At 43.7% G+C, this 27,290-nt stretch overlaps 1 protein-coding gene across 4 annotated transcripts in view; it reads left to right on the top strand.

Moving 5' to 3' along the window:
• The window catches only part of wt1 (WT1 transcription factor), a 77,388-nt gene that overhangs the window by 20,124 nt on the left and 29,974 nt on the right, over positions 1 to 27,290 (top strand). For all 4 annotated transcript variants that reach the window (XM_033038769.1, XM_033038770.1, XM_033038771.1 and 1 more), the window contains exon 3: positions 10,665 to 10,767. In XM_033038769.1, the coding sequence (XP_032894660.1) occupies positions 10,665 to 10,767 (103 nt within the window). The remainder of the gene's footprint in view (positions 1 to 10,664; positions 10,768 to 27,290) is intronic.

Consider the following 27,290-nt stretch of genomic DNA (forward strand, 5'->3'; position numbering starts at 1 on the left):
GCGCAGGTAAGGCCACATTTGGAATATTGTGAGCAATTTTGGGCACCATATCTGAGGAAGGATGTGCTGGGTCTGGAGAGGGTCTAGAGAAGGTTTACAAGGATGATCCCTGGAATGAGTAGGTTAACCTATGATGAGCATTTGTCAACACTGGGGCTGTATTCGTTGGAGTTTAGAAGAATGAGGGGGGACCTCATTGAAACAGACATAATAGTGAAAGGCTTGGATAGAGTGGATGTTGAGAGGATGTTTCCACTGGTGGGAGAGTCTAGGACTAGAGGTCATAGCCTCAGAATTAAAGGATGTTCTTTTAGGAAGGAGATGATGTGAAATTTATTGAGAGGGTGGTGAATCTGTGGAATTCTTTGCTACAAAAGGCTGTGGAGACCAAGTCAGTGGATAATTTTAAGGCAGAGATAGATAGATTCTTGATTGAGGTTATGGGGAGATGACAGGAGAATGGGGTTAGGAAGGAGAGAGAGAGATCAGTCATGATTGAATGGCAGAGTAGACTTGATGGGTCGAATGGCCTAATTCTACACATCCCTTATAAACTTATGACCAATATCCTACACGTGTGGAAGGAAACTGGAACACCCGGAGAAGACCCATGTGGTCACAGGGAGAACGTACAAACTCCGTACAGACAGCTTAGTCAGTATTGAACCCGTGTCTCTGGCGCTGTAAGGCAGCAACTCTACCGCTGCGCCACTGTGCCACCCCACAGAATTTATTGAGGTAATAAATTGTGATTATCAAGGACTCCATGAGAAACTGATAGGCAAAAGCTCAATGAACCTGCCTGAAATTCTATTTTAGCGCAGGTGTAAGTCGACCAGGTTGAAAGCCTGGATGGTGAAAAAATGAGAGGAATATTGGTGAATTGCCTACTGGAATCTGGCGCAAAAAAAGCCTGGTGTAGAATACCATAATTTAATTTTGTGCATTTAAATACTAATTACAATGCTGGATGTGTTTTACGACTTTTCGACATCTGAGCATCAGTGTTTTTTAAAAGTCACCTAAAATTAGAGAATTCAAAGTTCATGCTGCTGGGTTGTGAACTACCCAAACGAAATATAAGGAGCTGTTCCTCCAAAGTGCCTGAAATGGATGGCTCTCCACATCGTCCGATCACCACATCCCTCACAGTTTTGCATTCCACTAACTTCAATCGAAAGGAACAAAAATAAAAGTGCTGGAGGAACGCAGTGCGTCAGGCAGCATCCGTGGGGGGGGGGGGGGAAATGCCGACCCAATGAGTCCCTCCAGCGGCTCGATTTTTTTGCTTCAGATTCCAGCATCTGCAGTCTCTAATACCTCAAAGGAAAGGGAAAATGGAGAGGTTTACTGCCAGGCCACCATGTTCCCTGGCACCACCCCCGGCAGCGAACCAGAGGCCCCATCCTTACACTGGTTACAACAGTGCAAATTCAGGCTCTAATTTAATGGCAGCTGTAGTCTGCTTGCTAATTCACTAGAAAAAAAAGTTTACATTTGTTCATTGCCAGAAAAGACCGAAACAACATTACCGTTTATAAATATGCTGCCCTCAAACTACCCCTGATGAATGTACTGCAGTGACTTGTTACAGTTCTCCAGCACATGATGTACATAATTTCAGATTAGTGCAATACATCATAGATACCACTGGCCTATGACAATATTGCACTGTATATATTTAAATAGATTGTAGCAATATAACATGATATAACCATAGATTATGTCTCATGACATTGGAAACATTTATTGGTTCAGATTTTTAAATAGTTTAGCAAGCTAAAGAAACATTTCTATATACTGACCAAAAAAACACAGATGTGCTGGAGGATGTCAGCAGGTCAAACAGCATCTGTGGAGGCAATGGAGAGACTTTAGACTTTAGAGATACAGCGTGAAACAGGCCCTTCGGCCCACCGAGTCCGCACCAACCAGCAATCACCCCGTACACTAACACTATCCTACACACGAGGGACAATTTTACAATTTTACTGAACCTACAAACCTGCACGTCTTTGGAGTGTTGGAGGAAACCGGAGCACCCGGAGAAACCCCACGTGGTCACAGAGAGAACGTGCTAACTATATGCTGGATAGGTAACATTTTGGGTCAGAACGCTTCTTCTGACTAAAAGGTTATGTTTCCATTCCCTCCACAGACACTGACGGACCTGCTGAGTTCCTCCAACACTTTATATTTTGCTCAAGGTTCCAGCATCTGCATTCTCTTGTGTCTCCATTTCTATTTACTGCTGTGCTATTGTCAATTGATTTTGCAGGGACAGAGATTTCCTCAGTTAATGTAATGAACGATGAGGCCATCGTTAATAAAATGAATACAATTAATAAAAGCTTGTTTTATTTATTACAACCATTGTAAAAGCATGGAGATGCTGACCTTCTCTTAAATAAGCAGCTGCCTGTCTGTGAATTATCTGAAAAAGGACTTCTCATTGCAATGTCCTCTCAAACATGCAACAGTTTATCCGAAGTTGCAATTCATTTTGTTATAGAAGAACAGAAAGTTTTCATGATCTCCATTAAGCAAAGTTACAACAACTCAAAAGCAGATCAATTAATTTGAAATGCTTGCACAAGTTTAACAAGCATGAAATAACAGATCTGGTGACATGAATCATGGCCAATCAGCCCAACTGATCTCTCTTGGTGTTTGTGTTGCACAACAGCACCCACCTCTCTGTAGGGTTGATGGGGAGAAATTAGCTTAGGCGGTGGCGTGTCCAGGTCTATAGAGGGCAATGTCTAAAAATTCTAGGTGGGCCTATCAGACATAAAGTTAGGGAAACAGTGTGTAAGATCTTCTTGCATCAGTGCCACTTCCTAAAATGCCTCCTGCAAGGACCCGGCACATCAGCAGTTATGTGGTCAGGGGTCCGATTTCATACTGGGAAATCTGGCCAAATGGTTCATGTTTAGTTTCATTTAGTTTAGAGGTACAGCGTGGAAACAGGCTCTTCGGCCCATCAAGTCCATGCCGACCAGAGATCACCCCGTACACTAATACTATTTTACGCACACACTAGGGACAATTAACAATCTTCACCAAAGCCAAATCACCTACAAAGCTGCACGTTTTTTGAGTGCAGGAGGAAATCGGAGCAACCGGAGAAAACCCACATTGCACCACCAGGCACCGCTGCACCACTGTGCTGCCCCAAATGTGGTAACTGGTCTATGGGTGGCACGGTGTAGAGTGGTATTAGAGGGGTATTGCTGAGACCAAGACAGCAAGCCTAGAAACCTTCTGTCAGACCAGCCACTGAGTCCAACAGTTTTGAATTGTCTCATTGAACCTAGAACAGGACAGGACAGGCCTTTCGGCCCACAATGTTTGTTCTGAACACGATGTCCAGCTGAAACTGATCTCACCTGCCTGTACGTGATCAATATCCCTTTATGCCTTGCACTTCCCTGTGCCCATATAAAAGACTCTTAAACACCATTATTGTATCTGCCTTCACATCCACCCCTCAGACATCTAAAACCTACTAAAATCAAAGGAGACAGTCATAAAGAAAGAGTTTAAAAAAAAAAAAAAAAAATATATATATATATAAACACATAGAAATAATTTGAAACCAAAGCAAAATAATTATAAAGCTATTTATTTTTCTTTTGCCATTAAGTTCTGTGTTTTATAACCACCATTGGATTCAATAGCACTGGATCTAACTGCTGCAAGATTTGAGTGACGATCCTTTTGAGCAAAGACAATGAGTATATTGCCTCCTGGGAACTGGTTTTGATCTGGATTATTTTCTTCTATCAATTTCTACAGTTCACAGTGCATGCCTTCTTTCAGTCTGAAAGGCTGAAAATCAACTGTTCCTCTAGGAGACAACAGCTTGTAGGATTCAGGCCTTTGTACAGCACGTTAGATGTTTGCAACTAGTTTTTAATTTCAATTTTAGTTTTAGAGATACAGCATGGAAACTGGCCCTTCAGCCCACTGAGTCCACACCGACCAGCAATCACCCACATGCCAACATTATCCTGCACACTAGGGACAATTTACCAAAGCCAATTAATCTACAAACCTGCACGTGTTTGGAATGTGGGAAGAAACCAGAGCTCCCGGGGAAAATCCACGTGGTCACGAGGAGAACGTGCAAACTCCGTACACACAGCACCCGTAGTCAGGTCTCTGGCACCACTGTGCCACGCATTTGGTGCTGAGCCAATTGTCTATTTTAAATCTGACTTCAATAGACTTTATTAGGCAAATGGGGGAATGGGGAGAAAGAGTAGAGTCACACACACCATGATTTCATTCACTACAGACCAACTTTGAGAGACCATGCAGCCCTGTCTTATTGCCTTCTCTTATCTTTCACCTCAGCTGATCGGAATGTGCTTCTTATGTAACTTTAACATTTTAATTACGGTTTATCACGGACAAGTAACTTGCTTGCATTGAAAGCTTGTTACATTAGCAGTAGAATCAAAACAGATAAACGTTTCAACTAATGCTTGTTTTGTGTGAATATGATAATTAATAGTAAGATTAAACGAGAACTTATCAGTTTGAAGTTTGATCTGTATTTTATGAGGAGTTACGATGAGGGATTACGTGAAGAAGCCCGCCAGGACGCATGCGTGTCATTCTTCAACGCAGCGATGTGAAATCACAGATAACTGTAATGACTAAACATAGTAAGATTAGAGAAGAGGTACCAGTTAAGTATATGATCAGGGTGGGAGCGGAGGGCACGTAATCCCTCATCGTAACTCCTCATAAAATACAGATCAAACTTCAAACTGGTAAGTTCTCGTTTAATCTTACTATTTTACTTCGGAGTCACGTGAGTGACTACGTGAAGATTTTAAAGCTCTGTGATTTCATGCCGTGGAACGAGTCCATGCATCACGTCTGCCTTGACTGTGGGAGGAATTGTGTTAACATAATTTGGACATGAATTCGACATTGAAATCATAAAAATGTTTAACACAAGTTTATAACCCCTTTTTATGGGCTTAAATTAATTTACAGAACTTAAATTGTTTCTGCAAACGTTCCAGGTTTCATTACTGGTTTATTACAAAATAATTGGAATGTTTCCCCTCCAGACCATCCTGCTGCCTTGAGGATTTGGTCCATTGGTACATCCAACTGTATGCTGCCGATGTAGCTACAGCCCTGGTGGAAAGAAATTTTTTAAATTTAGTATCCACCCCAGCCTGTGTTAGCAACTGTTTCAGCCATCTTGAGATGGTCTGGACCGTCACTCTTGGTGTGGTTGCTAGTGGCTGACCAAAAGTGCCTTTTCATTGCCTCTTAGGATATTCATTTTCTTCATGTATAACGACAGATGTCTTGTTATACACAGACGGTCATCTGTTGGGTATGACCTAATTGTATATCGAGGCCTGCTGATCCCTTTTCTGTTCTGCTTACTATCTCATAAATATGAAACTTAATATTTTCTGTTGAGGAAGTCATGTTGTCCAGTCTAGTTTTTGCAGTGACTGTATCCTCTGTGCCCTGACCAATACCATTAGCATGACTGTTTAATATCAGTCTGTGTAGGGACAGAACTGTTGCTGGAGACCAATTCCTGAGCATCTTCAGGATTATTCTCACATCCCATATTAGGGAGTATTTGGTTCCCCTCATAGGTTTTGTACCAGTGGGTGAGTCCCAACAGTGTAATGGTCTGTCCCCTGCCATAGGTAAGTCGATAGGGCACTTCTGGCGCAGTTGATGGCACTGTAACTGAGCCCCTCATCATAGTGGAGGCCTGCCAGATATTCCAGAACAGATTGGATGTTCATGTCTCTGATTCCATGTTTGATACCACTGGGAACCATGGTTGTGTAGGCCAATCGGGTACTATCAATACCAGATGCAGAGTCTTGTTGTATTTCCTTAATGCCCGACTGAGAAGCAGGAAAAGGCGGGAATGCGTAAAATAACTTGATAACTGGTGGTAGGTCTGGATGCGAATAAATCGATATCTGGTGTTCCATGTTTTGCTGTGATATCAGCAAATACTATTTTATTCAACATCCATTTGGTGTTTTTCATCAAATTTGTGTGACCTGGTGTTTGCCACTGAATTTAGTCTTCCTGGTAGGTAAGTGGCTGATATCCAAATATCTCTCTGGATACACCATTGCCGATTTGTATAGCCAGATTGTCACATGATGTCGATTTGTTTCCACCCTGTGGTTAATGTATGCTACCACGGTGGTATGGTATTGGTGGCTCCGCACCCAAGTGCACTGGCATCAGTTTGTAGTACCATGGAAAGGTTACTGACAATGCTTGGATAGGAACAAGGCCAGATGTTGTCTATCTACCATTTTAGTTCCATTTTAGCTTGATTGGTAGTTTCACAGATCTGTCAAAGTGACCTGCATAGTTTAGAGTGCTTCCAAATTGTGTGGCTGGAAAGGCAGCCATCATTATGCCAATTACTTTAGCTACCAATCTGATGAATGGTTTGCTGATGTCAGTGAGGTTATTGCAAGCCTCTATTAAATCTCTAGCCTTTCCCTTAGGCAGAGTCACCGACATGTGAACTGAGTCAATGGTGAAACCCCAGGTAGTCCATAGTAGTGGAAGACGTTAGTTTAGATTTAACTGGATGAAATTCCAGTTCCCCAAATAACTTTTGTGTGGCTGTTACAGTTTGTTTGGCCAATTCCAAAGTTTTGCCCATAATGAGTATGTCATCTAAATATGCCATGACCATGTGTATACGTTTCCGTAGAAACGCTTGGGCTGGTTTAAAAAAAAATTGTGAACAGCCTGGGCTGATGATAACCCATTTGGCAGTACTTTATACTGTCAGAGTTGTCCCATCCAGTTAAATTTTGAGTAACATCTGTGGTCACCTCGTATAGGCACTGAATGGTAAGCATCTTTTAAATCGGTGCTGGCCCTTGAAGTAACCTTAGGGAATTAATTGTTAAGCAGTAACAAAGGTATCTATTTTGTCAGATCTATGATGATGCGATGACCATCATCTTGTTTGTTTTGATAAATATATTGGACACGAATTCTAATGGTTCGTGTTGAGTTTTCTCAATTACACCTTTTATGTGAAGCCGCTTCAGTTCAGCTTGCGCTTTTGATTTCCCTTTATCAGAAAGCACGAACATTCGGTTCAGTATATGTTGAACTGGAGGGCTGTACTTGTGTATAAACTCTGTTGTATATCCCTGGATACTGCTTAATCATACTTCATGCATTCAGAAAAGAGTGTAATCTCCACCCAATCTCCGTGCCCACTGTATATTGTAGGGAACCAGACCCACCTACCTCTATAGTTACCAGTGGCAGGTTTACTTTTTGTAGGTTCTTCGCTGTTGTTGTAGCGCTGGGGTCTGGATTTTTGGTTTGGTTGGCGTTGGAGGTCCCGCATCTTCCAAGAAGGCCGGCCTGGGCCATGGCCTAAAAGACTCATGTTTGTGGGTACCGGTCCTTCGAGCTTTCACCAGTTCTGCTGGTGGGTGCGTGGGGGTGCTGGGTTCCAGTAGGTTCTCTTGTTCCTGCACCACCTGCACACTTGTCTTTTCTTCTGCGGACCCCTCTTCCAGGTCAGCCCAGACTGACCCGCAGTGCTCCCCTCTGATGAGGTAGAAGCACTGTGCAGCCCTGAAAGAGGTACTGCTGTGGGTTTATCATAGGGCCCACAGTGACCCGACTCCATCTCCCGGAGTCTGTCACGTTGGAGCAAAGCTCCATACACCGCTTCTTCCCGCTCCAGCGCTCTCGGGCGCTGGCCGCCGGCGGTTATTCAAAGTCGGACTCCTCTGAGTCCACGACTTTGTTTGTTTTGTGTCTAGCCTTTCCGCCCGGCCGCGTGGATCTGGCCGGTGCGGAGGCGACATCGGGCACAGCTGATCCCACTACGGGTGATCCAAGTGCCGCTGGCTGCTGCTGGCTGCCCGCTGCTCCACGGTCCTCCTTCTCCAGCTTTGTCCTTACTGTCCTTCCGTGGAGTGGATCTGGCCGGTGTGGAGGACATCTGGCACAGCTGATTCCATCTAGCCTACCAGCTTTGTCGCAGCCCGTTGTTTCTGCACCTGCAATCAGCATGGAAATACAAAAAAGACCGCAGCTCTTACCTGCTGGTCCAAGTTAAAATCATTGCTACGGGTGAGGGTCGTTCCATCCCATCTGCTGCCGTTATTGACTGGTCAAAAGTCTACGGCCCCATTTGAATGGTCTCACGCCCGGCCGTGATGTTCTGGCCGGCGTGGGACCAAAAGTCGGCACTGCTCTTCCTATTACGGGAGAGAAACGTGCCTTCAGCTGCTGCCGGCTGCCTGCGACTCCGCTGTCTTCCCCAGCCAGCTTCACTAGCAGCACTTGTGGACACTCCTTTGTCCAGCTTCCCCTCCTGTACAGACCCAGCGCGGGGAAACATTAGTTTTGCTCCCTCTCCCGCCCGGCCCGGTGCGGGAGCGAGTCGGGAGAGAAAGTCGGGCACAGCTATTCCTTGCCTTTGGTTGCTGCTGCCGGTGCTTTTCTCCTTTTGTCCCCTAATTTTAAAAAGGGGACAGAACACAAATACAACCCACTGTCTTTGTGGGTTGTTGGTTCCGATTTCCTCCACCCGTTTGGGGTGAAGTTTGGCACTCGCTCCCGTTATGGGAGATAGTGGTGCCGACGTCCGTTGCCGACTGTTCAGCGGCAGCTCGGCAGCCTTTCTGCAATCAAGAAAAAAGGTAAGGAAAATTTATCTTACCTGTTGTTGCTGGTTGTTAACCTGCCGTTCGGGAGGAACGTCCTGCCTCCCGCTGTGATTTCCGCAGCCCCACGGACCCATGTAGCGTAGGTCCTTGGGGCTGTTGTCCGAGTTTGTCGGACTGACGGCTCCGGAGTACTTCCTTGTCGGTGTTTTCTCCCCGGAGCTAAAGTCGCACGAACTCCCGCTAAGGGAGACTGTCGTGCCACCGGCCGTTGCTGGCTGCCTGCTGCTTGCACACTCCTCCCCCGCCAGCTTTCAACAGCCTTCCTGTAGAAAAAAGGTAAGTAAAGAAAACGACGTTCCCTTACCTACTGTTGCAGGTTCAAAAATCCTGCCATTTGGGAGGAACGTCCTTCCTCCCGACAATGACGAGTTGCAATGCGTGTAGCGCAATGTAACGCATGCGTCCTGGCGGGCTTCTTCACGTAGTCACTCACGTGACTCCGGATTAAAATTAGTCTAATCTTTCTAAGTAATGTTACAACAAGGGAAACTGAATTGATCAGGGAGCTACACTTGATCACATCTTGACACTCAATTTCAGAAAGACAATTAATCCCCGTGAGAAGCAGGACTGAAATGGTGTGTTAATATATTAATGTCTAACCCTAATATTTAATAATTAAAGCTTATTTTTGCATCACTTGAAATTGTAGTGAATTTCCAGTTGGCCATCATGCTATTAATAGTTAGCAAAACAATAAAGGGCTGAAGGTGCTCAATGGATCAAGCAGCATCTGTGGAGGGAAATGGACAGACGACGTTTTGAGTCCATTTCTGATTCTGAAGAAGAGTTCTGACCTGAAACGTCAGTTCATTGTTCTCCACAGATGCTGCCTGGCCTGCTGTGTTTAGCCACTCGCTTGTTTTTTTTTTGCTCAGGATCCCAGCATTTGCAGTCTCTTGTCACTGGATACTGTTAATGGGTGACTAAATTAATGGTCTGAAGAAGGGTCTCGACCCGAAACGTCACCCATTCCTTCTCTCCAGAGATGCTGCCTGTCCCGCTGAGTTACTCCAGTATTTTGTGATCTACCTTTGTTTTAAACCAGCATCTGCAGTTCTTTCCTACACATTAATGGTTGACTATTTGGACTCACCTTAAATACTTCCATTCATCACTCTTTAACACAACTTTCTTTCTCTCACTTTCTTTACTTTCTTTATTTCTATCTTTCCTTAAAGCTTAAAAAATGAAGGGGTACAATAAATGTAATAAGATATATCTGGCTTGTACTACTGTAATTATCTGTACTAATTAAAAAAAAATGTTTTTAAGTAAAAAAACTTCCATTGGGTGATTTGATGTGGAATATTTAAAGAAAATTAATTATTTCTGTGCATATAGAAGGGCACACTGAGAAGGACAAAGCATAAGCGCTGGTTGAAAGAATAAAGTAGTTCGTGGTTTGAGGGAATTTCTGATTTCTGGTTCCCAACAGTCTGTTCAAAGGTACTCATGCTTTGGGAAAGAGAGAAGAGCTGGAGAGAATTCGAGCCAGAAGTTTCTCTCAAGACCCAGCTTCCTTCACATAGCCCTCCTGATCTCAAGATGTAAAGGCATGAATCTTATTCACACTTGTCATTAATCTTGCTTCATTTCCACTTGATAGCCAGTGACTGGTTTAGATCATATTCGCTGTCAGAGTATATGCAGGTAATTCATGCCACGTTGACTGAATCTATGAGTGTTAAGTGGGATATATTGGTCAGACTGGGTGAATTGAGTTTGTGATGCAGCTTAAGGTAATGGCAATTAAGACAAAAATGTTATGCATTTGCTAAATCCCATTTGTACCCATTGGAGTTAAGCACAGTGCCATGTAATATCTGGATCACATCTATGCTGCTTTAACAATGTCTGTTAAATCATTTCACAGCAGCTCATTCATTATGGCTGCCTGACAAGGCTGTGAGTAACTTGCCCCTGTCACTTATTCCACAGGCGAGCAGCAGTATCCAGTGCCTCCACCAGTGTACGGCTGCCACAACTCAACAGACAGTTGTGCAGGGAACCAGGCCCTGCTGTTAAGATCCCCCTACAACAGGTAACATCTTTTCATTACTTCCAGCTGGAAGAGAAAGTCTTTTTTTTGTGCATTTCCTGGAGCTACAGGTTTAGGTTGAGGTTCAGGTTCATTATTGCCATGTGTATCGAGGTACAGTGTAAGGTTTTGGATTGCATGCTACCCAATCAGATCAGATAATACCATACATATATACAATCAGGTCAAACTGAAGTACAATAAGGAGAGCAAAGGAGAAGATACAGAGTGCAGAATATAACTCTCATCATTGTAGTGCCCCAGTTCCATAGACAAAGCCCAATGTCTATGTGGGGTAGAGGTGAATCAGACAGTAGGTCTGAAGAAGGGTCACGACCTGAATCGTCACCCATCCTTTTTCTCCAGAGATGCTGCCTGACCCGCTGAGTTCCTCCAGCACTTTGTATCTATCTTCGGTATATACCAGCATCTGCAGTTCCTTTCTACACGCTCTTTATATCAGGACCATTCAGAAACCTGATAACATGGAGGAAGAGGCTGTATTAGAACAGAATGCGGCAGAAAAAGGATTAAAGAACATACGACACATTATATCTTTCGGTTTAGTGATCGATGCACTCAAAGATGACTCACTACTTGTTATTATCTACTCATCCCCAGATACGCAGTCCAAGGATTTATGCACAATGTTTAGTTTGACACTTGAATGTTTGTGTGATTGGCTCTCATGTATTTCTTGTGTTGGGCTGTTACAAATGAAGGATTTACATTTCTCTAGCTCCTTTCTCAACCCCAAACTTTGACAGCTCAGGCATAACATTTGAAGTTCAGACACCCCCTGCACATAAAGAAACATGACAAACAACTTGAATACAGTAAGTTCTCATAAACAGCAGCGTGTACCAGTGATGTTGATCAAAGGTAAATAATAAGCATAATACTGGGTATTATGCTTATGCTTATAATCACCCTAAATCAGTACCCCATTCCTGCTTTCTCCCCATATCCCTTGATTCCGTTAGCCCTAATGCCTATATCTAACTCTAAAGGGAATGAATATTTCCCTGGTCAATTTCCCTACTCTTCTTCATTGTACGGTCAACTCCAGCTGAAGGAACAGATGGGGACATGGTTTAACAGCAACTCCATCAATACAACATCCACTCATTACTCACAATAGTTCACATGTTGATATTTGAATTATTAATTATCTTTTTCCAAGGTAGGTGCGGTACCAACCTACTCAAGGCCATTGAGGTTCGAAGGATTCGTTTTGCCATTTAGACATGATAATCCTGAGCTCTCATACAATCTTGTACGCAACTTGCCCGGGGGAGAATGATTGTTGCACCCTCTGTGGTTTGTATGAGTTTATATAGGGCTGTCATGGTATCACATTGGTTACAACGTGCTGGAATAACTCAGTGAGTCAGGCAGCAACTCTGGAGAACATGGATTGGTGATGTTTCGGATCGGGGTGCAAAGAAGGGTCCCAACACAAAATGTCCCCTCTCCATTTTCTCGAGAGATAGAGATGCTGCCTGACCCACTGTTACTCTAGCACTTTGTGGCCTTTTGTGTAAACCAGCATCTGCAGCTCCTTGTGTCTACAGTATTATAATGGTTGTGACTGTATCAGTGTCCAGATACCCCGGCCATTAATTCAGGTACACAAGTTCAATTCCCGTCAAATCAAAAAACATTAAATGCACCTGGAATTTACTAACAAAATCTCTAACATTAACCAAAAAACTATTGGATTGTTGCTAAAAACCTATTTGGGAAGGAATTTTGCCTTCTTTAACCAGTCTGCCTGCATGTGGCTCCAGATCCACCAAGAGTTGAATTGTAGTGACTTCTCAATTCAAGGGCAATAGGGATGGACAAAATATGGCGGCATTGCCATTCTAATCCCTCAAGAGGAGAAATCAATAAAAATCTTCTCCAGATATATGCACCAATTTTGCAGGTTGTACCAATAGATTTAGTTTTGTTTTAGTTATAGAGATACAGCGTGGAAACAGGCCCTTTACCCCAACGGGTCCATGCCGACCAGCGGTCACCCCATACACTGGTTGTACATCAATTTACGGAAGCCAATTGATGTACAAACGTGACTGTCTTTGGGATGTGGGAGGAAACCGGAACACTTGGAGAAAACCCACGTGGTCTCATGGAGAGCGTGCAAACTCCATACAGCCAGCACCCGTAGGCAATTAGTTTAGTTTAGTTTTATTATTGAATATATCATATTGTACAATCATGCAAAATAACAAGCAATTCCACGATGCACTGTAACCTCAAGAACTAGATGACCTTGAGATCCTGGTGGAATTTACCTATCTATCTCAAGATGGAGTAGACTGAGGAGGATATTACACAGGGTGAACATAGTCTTTGTGCTGTTGTGTGCTGTTTGTAATGGCAGAGGTGCAATGTCTGTGAAAGTCTGGGCTTGTTATTTACGCACTGGGCTAATGTTGACCCGCATTTAGAAGCCGGAATGTAGGGTATCTTAAAGCTCCTTGGCATTCCTACTCTGTAAATTGACTAAGGAAATATTCATTCCCTTTAGAGTTAGATATAGGCCTTAGGGCTAACGGAATCAAGGGATATGGGGAGAAAGCAGGAATGGGGTACTGATTTAGGGTGATTTAGGTTATTGAATGACGGTGCTGGCTCGAAGGGCCGAATGGCCTACTCCTGCCCACACTCTGAAACCATGCTTCGGCTCCAACCCCCGGGGGAATCATCTCCCATGAAAGTCAAGCCCTTTAAGAATTTTGTACATTTCAGTGTAACAAAAAAAACCAGTGAAATTAACATGTCCAAAAATACTTTGAGTACAAGCTCCCATCAACGTCAAGGGAAGGAGATAATGATGTAATAAGGAAGGAAAGAAGTTTATCAAGATGGATGGTGTGTGGTAGGTTGATGACAGGGATGTTTTTGGAGCTGATATTGGTGAAAAGTGTGCACAATCTCCCACACAATCTATAATATGACTCACAATGTAACATTGAACGCAACATCTCATCCAAGTGGCGACTGGAGTGACCTTCCCCACAGGATACAGACAGGAATACCTGGGCAGCAAGGGAAAACTTTTTTTTTTTCAAACGTTAGCCGTGGATTGTAGCCAAGAGAGAAACAGTTCTGGGAATCACAATGTAAATTAAAATAAGAAAATTGTCTCACTGCTTTTGTTTTCCTGGCTGAAAGAAAAAGTGATAATGTTTTGTGCGTCGGGTGGAAAATCTAGCACCAAGGAAAAACATTGAGTGTGTTTGTTTTCGGTAGTGAAAATTTGGATCGTAACAACTCTCGGCATTAATCAACTTTCTTTTCTTGACAGAAACTATTGTTCTCATTCAGAAAGTATCACAGAGTTTTTCCAATCCTCTTTCCGACTCTAAAAATATGCCGAGCTTCCAACTTGTTATTTTTAATAAACTGTTACAAGAGTAGGATCAGGGTTAGGGATAAGTTATTGAAAGGTAGAACTATTATTGGAGCTTGTGTTACATTGGAGGATTAAGCATTCATTTCACAATTGGACCTAATTTTAAAGACGGGGCATTTCATTGCCTGTCTGTCTAATGTACTTGTCGCAATCGTTTTATTGCTAGAGTAGCTGAATAAGTGGCTTTCTACAGGGAACAGGCTTACACTGCTGTATCGCAAAGCATGGAGGCAGAGTGGGTCACAACTATGTATGGAAGAACTAATGCACTTGGGGATTTTGCACAGTACTTTGCACTTAGGGCTTCATTCAAAAATTAAATGCGCCCCAAGTATTTTCATAAGAATCGTTAGGATCTAGAAAGCATTAACTGAAGTCACCAGGAAGTTACTAAGAGTTGCAGATGTGCAAGGTTTGTTGGTTCATTAGCCTCTGGAAATTGCACCTTGTGTGAAGGGAGTGGATGCAAAAGTGGGAGAAAACAGACCGATTGTGAATGGGTGATCGGTAGTTAGCGTGGACTCAGTGGGCTGCAGAACCTGTTTCTATGCTGTATCTTTCAATCGATCAATTCAATCAATCATTGCTCAGTAGTCTAGGCAGCATCTATGGAAACAAGAAACATCAAAACTAGGGAAAATAAAGAAAAAACAAGGAGAAAAGATAGTGAAGATGGGTGGTAGAACAAAGGGAATATCCCTGATAGGACGAGGTCAAATGGCAATGTGAGTAGCAGTCAGGGCTGAACTGTTAGGAAAGGATAATACTTCTGCATAAAGTGTTGGTGATAGCAGGATGTGTGATGTGTTCAGTCGGCCAGACTTTAGAAATAGAAACATATAAGAAAAGTGAGACAAAATGATGTCACAAGAAACTGCAGATGTTGGAATCTTGAGCAAATTACAAAGCACTGGGGAAACTCAACGAACCAGGCAGCATCTGTGGAGGGAATGGAAATTCAATGTTTCGGGTCAGGAACCTTCTTCAGACCGACCTGAAATGTTTCCTGTTCATTCCCTCCACAGATGCTGCCTGAACCGTTGAGTTCCTCCAGCACTTTGTGTTTTAAAACAAAATGATGGCAGGCAAATTGTACCTCACCGTACTTGTGTATTTGGCAATAAACTGGATTTGCCCTGAAATCCTTCATTAAACGGAGGAACTGGATAATGCAGAGCAGATAGTGAGGTATTCTATTCTCTGGTTGGGAGGAGGAATACAGAACATGAGGGATTAATCTTGCAAATACACTAGACCATGTAGGAGGGATGACAGGAAGCCCTTCCTTTGTCAATGGCTTCACTGATATTAGTGGACTTTTATTCACCGAAAGTCTTCACTAGAGTGGAGAAATGGACTTGGATACCACTCAACCTTCATCTAATTGCATAATAGAATATGGTTGTAGGTCTGAATGGCCTTATCCATGAGACTGAACTGACAGTAGCAGGTACAGTACATTTAGTATTTATAAACTCCTTAAGGGCCTGTCCCACTTTCACAACCTAATTCACGACCTCTGTTGAGTTTGCCCTTGACTCATACTCGCAGCATGGTCGTCACAAGGTCGTAGGATGTCACCGGAGGTCATAGGTAGATCGTAGTAGGTACTAGTAGGTAGATAGTAGTACGATGCTAGTCGTAGGTACTCGTGGCATAAAGTAGGTCGGGGCGTTTTTTCTAGCATGGTGAAAAATGTCCACGAGTAAAAAAGGTTGTGAATTAGGTCGTGAAAGTGGGACAGGCCCTTAATTGGAACTAACGTCCATAATGGTAACCAGAATTCTGCCTGAATTATGGGGAATTAGCTACAAGGAGAGATTGGACAAATTTGGATTGTTTTCTCTGGAGCGCCGGAGGTTGAGATGAAAATGATAAAGGTATATAAAATTATGAGCTGCCTAGATAGGGTAGACAGATAGAACCTTTCTCACAGGGTGGATATGTCAAAGGTTAGAGGGCATTGCTTTAAGGTGAGAGGACAAGGTTTAAGGGAGATGTGCGGGGTAAGTTTTTACACAGGTGGTTTGCTGGAATGTGCTGCATGGGTGATGGTGGAGGCTTATACGATAGTGGCATTTAAGAGACTTTTAGATATGGAAGGATATGGATCATGTGCAGGCAGAGAGCAGTTTATCTTGGCCATGTTTGGCACAAACATTGTGGGCTGAAGAGCTTGTTCCTATGCTGTACTTAGTTTATTTTTAAGTTTTAGAGATACAGTGCAGAAAGAGGCCTTTCACTGTGCTGACCAACGATCCCCATACAGTAACACTATCCTATACATCAGAGACCGTTTACAATTTTTACCAAAACTAATTCACCTACAAACCTATCGTCTATGGAGTGTGGTAGGAAACCAGAGATCCTGGAGAAAGCCCACGTGGTCACATGGAGAACGTCTAAGCTCCGTACAGACAGCATTTGTAGTCAGGATTGAAACCGGGTCTCTGGTGCTGTAAGGTGGAAACAGGCCCTTCAGTCCAACTTGCCCACACCGGCCAACAATGTCCTAGCTACACTAGTCCCGCTTGCTTATGCTTGGTCCATATCCCTCCAAACCTGTCCTATCCATGTACCTGTCCAACTGTTTCTTAAACGATGGGATCGTCTCAGCCTCAACTACCTCCTCTGGCAGCTTGTTCCATACACCCACCACCCTTTGTGTGAAAAAGTTACCCCTCGGATTCCTATTAAATCTTTTCCCCTTCACCTTGAACCTATGTCCTCTGGTCCTCGATTCCCCTACTCTGGGCAAAAGACTCTGTGCATCTACCCGATCTATTCCTCTCATGATTTTGTATACCTCTATAAGATCTCCCCTCATCTTCCTGCGCTCCGTGGAATAGAGACCCAGCCCACTCAACCTCTCCCTGTAGCTCACACCCTGGTGATCGGTGCTGCTATAGGCTGCAGTCTATTGAACCACTGAGGTTCTCTAGTAACCCTGCGAAAACAATGCGGCAGAGATGTGATGAGTAAGAGCATCGGATTAGAGAGAGAACAACACAAAGAAAGTAACCCCGTCAGGACCGTGGGGGGAGACAGTAATAAATGGAGTGTCAGGTTAAGAGAAAGTGAGGGGTAAAGCTCCTGCAGCAATTGTGTCGGCCAAGCACCTCCCAATAAAGCACCAACTCGGGTTCCTGAAGGAATTAATTACAGGAGCATTACGGGAAGAATTTGTGGAATTGCAGAGATTGTGGCACCGACCAGCACGGGAGGCAGCTGCTGATGGCGAGAAACTCCAGGACAGTTTAATAATTTGCAAGCCTGATATGGAGGCAAGTTTGTGGCAGAATAAAAGAAAAGGCAGTCATGATAATGGATGGCGCTGTCGAAAGATGCTGATGTATGCAAGGTGGGGTCTGTAGTAGCACTAGATCATTAAAGGTAAACTGCGCTGGTGGGGGTCCCATGCATTCCGACTGATCTTCTGTGTCCCGCTGGTTAAAACTGAAACTTTCTTTTTAACTAATGATAGAAGGGGTAGAGTCCTCGGCTATGAAAATAGCAGGTACCGCTTCCATTCATCACACCTCTGTCGCATTTCTCTTGCTTTGTCAGGCCAGGCGGAGTTTGGCCATCCATCAGTGGCCACCTTGGAGTTTGCGGTTCAGGAGTTTACAACTATCAGCACGGTTTTTTTTTCTTTCTCCACGCAGACATCACTTACATTGCCCAGGGTTACTTCATTTGTTATACCTCTGCTACATTCCACCATTTTTATATGATGCCCCCTCCACTCTTCCCCTACCTCCCGTACCCCCCATTCGCATGCACACGCACACACACACGCACACACACACATACGCACACACACACACACACACACACACACACACACACACACACACACACGCACATGCATACACACGCACATACACACACGCGCACATACACACACGCGCACACGCACACGCACACACACACACACACACACGCACACACACACACCCACATATACGCACACACACACATGCCCACACAGACGCACATGCACACATGCCCACACAGACACACACACACACATGTGCATGCACACACAGAGACATACCCACACAAAGGCACATACAGCCACACATATACACACACATGTGCATGCACACACACAAACATACCCACACAAATGCACACACACAAATGCACATACACAGATGGACACAAACACACACAAACACATTTACTATACAGGCACACACACTCTCACACACACTCACACACACACTCTCTCACGCACACACACACTTCCTAGCATGGATCTCCCCAACAGGTCAGATTTTTCTGTCTCAAAACATCAATCCTCTATTTTCTGCAGAATCGTTGATTTAAAAACAAAAATCGGCTTGTCAGCAAACTACAGCATTGGAGTACAGTGTTGCCAGGTTCTAAGCCAAGTTGAAGATATCAAAAACTGCAGATGCTGGATTCTTGAGCATAACATAAAATGCTGGAGGAACTCAGCGGGTCAGCCAGTGTCTGTGGAGAGAGTAACTAGGCGATGTTTGGGGTACTTTGTGTTTTGCTCTAAGCTAAACTGAACTGTAAGTAAGTGAATGCCACTTACACTCACAGAATCATGGAAGTATTGGAATGCAGAAGGTGGCTATTCGGCCCATCAAGCCGATGGCACCTCCAAGAGGAGCAATCACCTCAGGCCTGACCCACTGAGTTACTCCAGCAATTGGTGTCTCTCTTAGGGAAATCAAAAGTTTTGTGATCATAACTCTACACAATATTATAAATGCGGCCTAACTCAAGTCCTGTAAAGCTGCAACACGAGTTCCTGATTCTTGTACCCAATCACTTGTTCGATGAAGGCAAGCATACCATACACCTCCTATACCACTCTATCTTCTTGTGTTGCAATTTCAGGATGCTATAGACTTGGATCACATGAGTCAATATAAACTTGGAAAATCTACTAATGGCTGGGTCTTCACATTCTTCTCTCTCGCAAACAGATGATGATGTTGGAACATACTGTGTATTCTTGCTACCTGTCTTGCTTACATGTATCTGTTTTTGCTTTGTCAGTCTAATTTTACCTTCATTCTATACAATCAGCCTTGTCTCAATTGGTAGCACTTACAGTATACTCTGAATTGAATGTGTTGTGGGTTCAAGACCTGGTCCAGATGTGCTGAGGATGGCATTACCCTTCCCATAGATTGTTAAAACCATCTGTCTCTCAGATGAGTTGTGCAGCACCAAGGGGAAGTGCAAGCTGGCTTATGTCCTAATATATTTTTAACTCCCAGCTAGCATCGTGAATAACAAATCATTTGGTCATTATTACATTGCAGTTTGTGGATGTCTCCTGTGTGCAAATTGGTTGCTGTGTTTCCCATGTTAGTTTAGTCTAGTTTAGAGATACAGCATGGAAACAGGCCGTTAGACCCACTGAGTCCACGACAACCAGCAATCACCTGTACCCCAGTTCTATCCTACACTCTAGGGACAATTTACAGAAGCCAATTAACCTACAAACCTGTTTGACTTTGGAATGTGGGAGGAAGATGGAGGGCCCAGAGAAAACCCACGCGGTCACAGGGAGAACATGCAAACTCCGTACAGACAGCACCTGTAAACAAGACTGAACCCAAGTCTCTGGCACTGTAAGACAGCTACTCTACTGGTGTACCACTGTGCCACCCATTACAACAGTAACTACACTTCAAAAGCTGTATAGCATGTTGATATGTCATGGTTGTGATTGATGCAATAGAAATGTAAGTATTTAATGCCCTAGAGGTTATGATTAGAGACATAGTCATGGAGCTATACAGCACGGAAACTGGCCATTCAGCCCACCTTGTCAATGCCATCCAAGTTGTCATTCTGGGCTAGTCCCATTTGCCTACGTTTGGCCCATAGCCCTCTAAGCCCTTCCTGTCCATATATCTGTCCAAATGCTTTTCAAAAGTCATAATAATTGTATCCTCTTCTATTGCTATATCTTGCAGCTCATTCCAGATATGGACTACCCTATGAGTGAAAAAATTGTGCTGAGATCTGTCTTCAATCTGTCGCCTCTCTCCTTCACCCTATGCCCTCTAGCTTTAGAATCCTCCACTCTGGGGAAAAATACATTGAGCGTTCAAATTATCCATGCCCCTCGTGATCTTGTACATCTTAATAAAGTCACCCTCAGCCTTCGATGCTCCAAAGAAATTAAGCCGTAGAGTTGCAATCATAGATACTTCTAAACTCTTCCTGTCCATATATCTGTCCAAATGTCTTTTAAAAGTAATAATGATATCCATTTCTACAGCCAGCTCTGGCAGCCCATTCCCGCTATGAACTACCCTTTGAGTGGAAAAAGTTGTGCTGAGAAACCAAATAAATGCTCTTGCTTAGTTTTCACGGTAACATTTTAACCGTGAATATAAGATACGCGCTCAGCGGGCCGATCAGTGCTAGTTCTGGAGAACTCGTAAACTCCATGCTACAATTGTTTGCCCAGATATAACTCCCTCATCAGCAGGAAGAGGGGCAGACGCACGCCCAGACACACGCACTGACAGTGTGGCTGCATTAACTCCAGCTGCCTTCCAGGCAGATGTCAGTGGAAAAAAAAAAGCTCTATTTTTCAAAGCTACTGGGTTCTTACTCAAGTTCTTAATGTAATGGTAGACGCTGTTATGTCTGTTTCTGTAAGAAAGAAGCACATCAACCTTGACAGAGTTCCAAGATATAAAACAAAGGAAGAGCTTACCCCTGGGGAACTGTGAGAAATTGGACATGATATTGCATTCATGTATTGCAACACCAAGTTAAATGTGCTCCAAGTATCTCCAAACATAAGCAGCTAGCTGCTTTCTCCCCACTCCCTTTAAAGAATTTAATCTTTTGTGAGTTACATTTTGACAGGAAAGTTTGAAAATTAAGCCCAACAATGGCTTCTTCTTGGTAGAAATGAGGATCCTGCTGAAATTTAATTCTAGACATAGCCTCATCACTAAGAAGTGAAGCCAAGGTATTTAGCTGGCTTATCAAACTGTTGGTTAAAATGTCCAGCACTCCACCACTATCAACAGTTACCAGAGACATTTTATCTGAAGGATTGATGCCTATTAACTTTTCTTTCCCAGTCGTGCAGTAATCAAGTAAGCCTCACCAAAGACAAGCTTGCGATGTACTAGCCAACGTTGGAGAAAGTACTTCAAAAGCACATTGATTGTAATTACAGTTAATGAGCATTGGAAACTATTATTTTTGGCTGGCCCATGGGATAAATCAGTCCCCGTTGTCTGGACTGTGGGAGCATGCCCACTGGATGTCAACACGTTTTGGCTGATGATCCATCAGGGCAGAATCACCCTCATCTAGTGGGAGATGTTGGACATCTGATGGTGACTCTACAGCCTCACCACAGGCGATGGGCGAGTGGCGAGACGGTCATCAAGGCATGAGTTTGAAGACTAACATGCAGTAGAGTCACAGAGTCATACAGTGTGGAAACAGGCCCTTCAGCCCAACTTGCCCACACCGGCCAACATGTCCCAGCTGCACTAGTCCCACCTGCCCGCGTTTGGCCCATATCCCTCCAAACCTGTCCTATCCATGTACCTGTATAACTGTTTCTTAAACGTTGAGATAATCCCAGCCTCAACTACCTCCTCTGGCAGCTCATTCCAAACTGCCCTTTGTGAAAAAGTCACCACTCAGATTCCTATTAAATCTTTTCCCCTTCACCTTAAACTTATGTCCACTGGTCCTTGATTCACCTACTCTGGGCAAGAGACTGTGCATCTACCCAATCTATTCCTCTCATGATTTTATACACCTCTATAAGATCACCCCTCATCATCCTGTGCTCCAAGGAATAGAGTCCCAGCCTAATCAATCTCTCCCTATAGCTCAGACCCTCTAATCCTGGCAACATCCTCATAAATCCTCTCTGTACCCTTCAACATCTTTCCTATAACATGGTGCCCAGAACTGAAGACAATACTTAATATAATAATCTTAGGGTTCAACAGCATTGGAGCAGACCATTCGGTTCTTTCTTTCAGTTATTTTAGTTCGTTTTTTTTTAGCTTATTGTCACATGTACCGAGGTACAGTGAAAAGCTTTTAGTTTTAGTTTTTACTTTCAGAGATACAGCGCGGAAACGGCCCACCAAGTTTGCGCTGGCCAGCGATCCCCGCACACTAATGCTATTCTGCACACGCTAGGGACAATTTACATTTATACCAAGCCAATTAACCTACAAACCTGTACGTCTTTGGAGTGTGGAAGGAAACCAGAGATCCCGGAGAAAACCCATGCAGGTCATGGGAAGAACATACAAATTCAGTACGACAGCATCTGTAGTCAGGATCGAACCCTGGTCTCTGACGCTGTAAGGCAGCAATGTGTTCACAGTCATGCGATCCACAGTGTACAGATACATGATGAAGGGAATACATTTAGTCCAAGATAAAGTCCAGTAAAGTCCGATTAAAGATAGTCCAATGGGTCTCCAATGAGGTTGATAGTAGCTCGGGACGATTCTCTAGTTGTTGATAGAATGTTCAGTTGTCAACTAACAGCTGGGAGGAATCTGTCCTTGAATCTGGAATCCCTTCATGCCTGTACTACCTTGCAATAAGATCATACACATTGATAATGGCCTACAATTGCTGTCCTGACTCTCTTAACCATGGATTTTCCTGTAATCAAACAAATCTTCCTCAGCCTTGAATAAACTCAATAGGGATTTGTCCACAGCTCTCTGTGCCAGAGAATTACAAAGACATTTGCATAAGTGAAGAACTTCCTCCTCATCTCATTTTAATGTGGTCAACCTCTTTTCTAGACTGTCTCTTAGTTCTAGACTACCTTACCAGTGGGACCATGGTCACAGTGACAAGCCTATGAAACACTCCCAGAGAAAGTGTAGAAGAGGTTTACCAGAATGTCTCCGGGGATTAGAGTATTAGCTACAAGATATCAAATTATGAGAGGCATTGGCAGACTGGACAGTCAGAACTTGTTCCCTAGGGTGCAAAATATCAAAGGTTGGAGGGCATAGCTTTAAGTAGAAAGAAGCAAAGTTTAAAAGAGAGATGTGGGGCAGATTTTTTACCTTGAATGCACTGGCAGGGATGGTGGTGGAAGCAGATATGATAGTGTAATTTAAGAGGCTTTTATGTAGGATGCACATGGATATGCAGGGTTTGGAGGCATATGGATCACATGCAGGCAGAGGAGGTTACTTTAAGCAGATATATCGTGGGCCAAAGGGCCTTTTCCTGTGCTGTACTGTTATTGAACAATCCCCTCACACTGAGATCTTTAAAATGTTGGTGCCCTGGTGATACTTATCCCTCAACTGACCGTATTTAAAAGAAAATATCTGGTGAGTACCGCATGCTCTCTGTGGGCGAGGGAGAAAGGTGTTACACAATGTCAGGGATAGACACAAAGTGCTGTCGTAACTCAGCAGGTCAGGCAGCATCACTGGAGAAAAATGACGGGTGATGTTTCCTGTCAGGACCCTTCTTCTGACTGTCAGTCTGAAGAAGGGTCCTGACCCAAAACATCACCCTTTGTTTTTCTCCAGAGATGCTGCCTGACTTGCTGAGTTATGCCAGCACTCTGTGTCTATCTTTGGTATAATCCAGCATCTGCATTTCTTTGTTTATACTACTTGTTCCATAATGCTAGTCTTATTGTAACATCTTTCAGTTCTGGTGAAACCTAAACTCTGTTTCTTTCTGCGCAGAAGCTGCCTGACCTGTCAGACCTAAGTTTACAGTATTCTCTGCATTTATTTTAGTTTTCCAGCAACTGCAATTATTTTGCCTTTTGGCTACTTTTCCCGCTGCATGAGCAAGTAGGGACTCGGGAATATTAGATCCTGGCCGTTCAGGAGTTATATAAGAAATTCTTCTACGATACGATACGATAAAACTTTATTCATCCCCAGAGGGAAATTGGTCTGCCAACAGTCACTACACACAACAAGGAAACAGAAACTTGACATTAAAAGTGAAAAAAATAAAAAGACAAGCGACTGTTGGCTGGCTGCTGTGTGCACAGTGCCTTAACCGGAACAAACAAACGAACGAACGCACGCAGGCGACCTAATCCGCAAGTTCTGGCGAGTTTGCCCTCGACTCATACTCGCAGAATGGTCGACACGAGGTCGTAGGAGGTCTTTGTAACTCTCCTTCATGCTTCAACCAACATGTTAAAAAATGCCCGCGAGTAAAAAAAGGTCGCCATGGAAAAAATCGATACTTTTTTTACTCATAGGTTTAGTTGAAGTAGGTCGTAGTAGGTCGGCATATTAGTCTAGGTAATCTTCATCATAGTCGTAGATAGTCTTCATCATAGTCGAAGGGAGATCGAAGGGAGGTCGAAGGAGATCGAAGGAACTCGTCTTCACTTTCCACTATTCGGTGTCCAATTTTCCCGAAGTTAGTCGTAGCTAGTCGAAGCTAGTCTGCAACATAATCGAAGGAGGTTGAAGGAGGTCTTCTACATAGTCGAAGGAAGTCTTCAACATAACATTTTTTCAAACTCTCCTGAACTCTTCTAAACTCGCCAATTAGGTCGCCCAAGTGGGACAGCCCCTTTATCCCCTGGGCAGAGGATTGTAAAACTAGAGTGCCCCCCAACTGGGTTTCCCTTTGTTTTTCCCCCGTCCCTTACCATGGTCTCCATATGCCGGGTCCCCATTGTTCTTCATGGTGGTCCCCCCACGCCGGGTCCCCATAGTCTTGCCCTCCACCCCCTCATGTTCATCAACTGCCGATTGGCCCCACCAGCTCCGAGACCCCACCACCATGCCGAGACTCCTGTCACCGCCGAGGCTCCTGTTGCCGCCGACGCACCCTCTGCCGTCAAAGCCCCACCCCCACCTACGTCGAGGCTCACATTGCCGCCGAGGCTCTCATCGCTGCTGCCGCCGAGGCTCCCTCAGCCCAGGCAGGCCTCGTCGCCCGACTTCTCCGCTGTCCCTGGGTGGCCTGTGGGGGCGAGTCGGGCCTACCGGGACACGTTCCGGTCAGTGGCACGGTTGTACGGCGGGTGGATTGGGCCCGCGCGACTTCCCGGAACACTCCCGCCGCACGTGTGGCTCTCCGGGACCTTCTACTCGTGAGAGGTGGTTCAAACGGGTTGATTCTGGGTCAACTATTAATTTTAAATCTGAGCTTGATAGCTTCCAGATACCTGAGGGTTTGGTCGGATATGGAGATAAAGCAGGTATGGATATGGACACCAGTGAGTCAGAACCAAAATGAAGAATGGAACCATCTTGTGGGGCCACGTAGCCTCCTTCTCTTCCACATTCTTATTTTCTGCAATAGACCGTGACCAGATTTCTAAAATACTTCATTAACTGGTTGAACTAAAGTTATTATATTTAAAGTTATTTATATTTGCTCCCGTCTACACTGAATTGGTTGACACTTTGGCAATATTTTTGATGGGATCTTAATTTCTTTCATGGTCTAACTTTCTTTTGGCTGTTTGCTAAGATGAATGTAGACACAAGCAACTGCAAATGCTTGAATCTTGGATAGAACACACAGTGCTGGAGTAACTCAACACGTCGTGAGATGCTGCCTTGCCTGCTGAGTTACTCCAGCACTTTGAGGGTTGTGCTCGAATTAAAGTGTTGATATGAAGTTTTTTTTTGTTCTTCCAAAATAATGTAGATATTATCCAACTTATTCTCTGCGTGTTATCTTAAGAAGATTACTGAAGATTTTGTCTGCTTTAACGGATCTAATCCTACTATTTTTGTGGATTTCTATATTCTTCCCAAGAAACCCTTTGACCTTCTAAGTATCCTGACCGTCAAGATATAATTTATAAATTCTCTTTCATTCCATAAAAATATGTCCATTTACATTTCAGCATTAAATGTATTTGGCTTGAAACTTCATAGATGTTTGGATGAAAATCTGCCAGCAACATTGTAATTAAGAAATACCACATGAACTACAAAGAACAGAAACTTACTGGTCAATTTATTGTTAACAGAACATGAAGTGCCGGAGGAACTCAGTGGGTCAGGCAGCAACTGTGGAGGGAATGGGTAAGCGACATTTCAGGTCGCAACCCTCCTTCAGTCAGTTTATGTTGGTCTGTGATGGCCTTGCAGAAGCACAGTCTCAACCACAACATTCCCACAGTCTTGTTTTTTTACTACATTTGAAAAAAAATCCTCAGTAATGAGACTCCTAATTTGAGGAAGGACATCCTAGCTATTGAGGCAGTGTAGGTTCACGAGGTTAATCCCCGGGATGGCGGGGCTGTCATATGAGGAAAGATTGGAAAGACTGGGCTTGTATTCACTGGAATTCAGAAGGATGAGAGGGAATCTTATGGAAACGTATAAAATTATAAAAGGATTGGACAAGCTAGATGCAGGAAAAGTGTTCCCAATGATGGAGGAGTCCAGAACCAGGGGCCACAGTCTAAGAATAAAGGGGAGGCCATTTAAAACTGAGATGGGAAAAAACTTTTTCACCCAGAGAGTTGTGAATTTGTGGAATTCCCTGCCGCAGAAGGCAGTGGAGGCCAATTCACGGGATGAATTTAAAAGAGAGTTAGATCGAGCTCTAGGGGCTAGTGGAATCAAAGGATATGGGGAGAAGGCAGGCACGGGTTACTGATTGTGGATGATCAGCCATGATCACAATGAATGGCGGAGCTGTCTCGAAGGGCCAATTGGCCTCCTCCTGCATCTATTTTCTATGTTTCTACAAAAGTTAAGTCTGATAATTATGGGCGGCACGGTGTATCTCTAAACTAACTAAACTAATTAATAGAATGAGCATTAAATTAACAACGTGACTGTTAATGACTGCTAATCAACCTGTCTGGCCCAGAAAGTATTTATAAATGGACAGTTAATCTTTATTCTTTCCTCACTTGATTATATAGGTCAGAATTTACTTTCAGATGCATATTTTCATTTTCATTTTTCTTTCTTTAAGCCCTACTTTCTCTCTATCTCTACTTCTCTTCCTATTTTTGATTTGATAGCTATTCCATCATCTCATCCAAATTACACTGGCTTAAACAAAGCACTTTCCTTTGTTATTGCTGAACAGATTCTGTTACGTTCTATAAATTAATACCATTAAATTATGTGAG

Source organism: Amblyraja radiata, chromosome 20 (assembly GCF_010909765.2).
Source record: "Amblyraja radiata isolate CabotCenter1 chromosome 20, sAmbRad1.1.pri, whole genome shotgun sequence".
NCBI lineage: Eukaryota > Metazoa > Chordata > Chondrichthyes > Rajiformes > Rajidae > Amblyraja > Amblyraja radiata.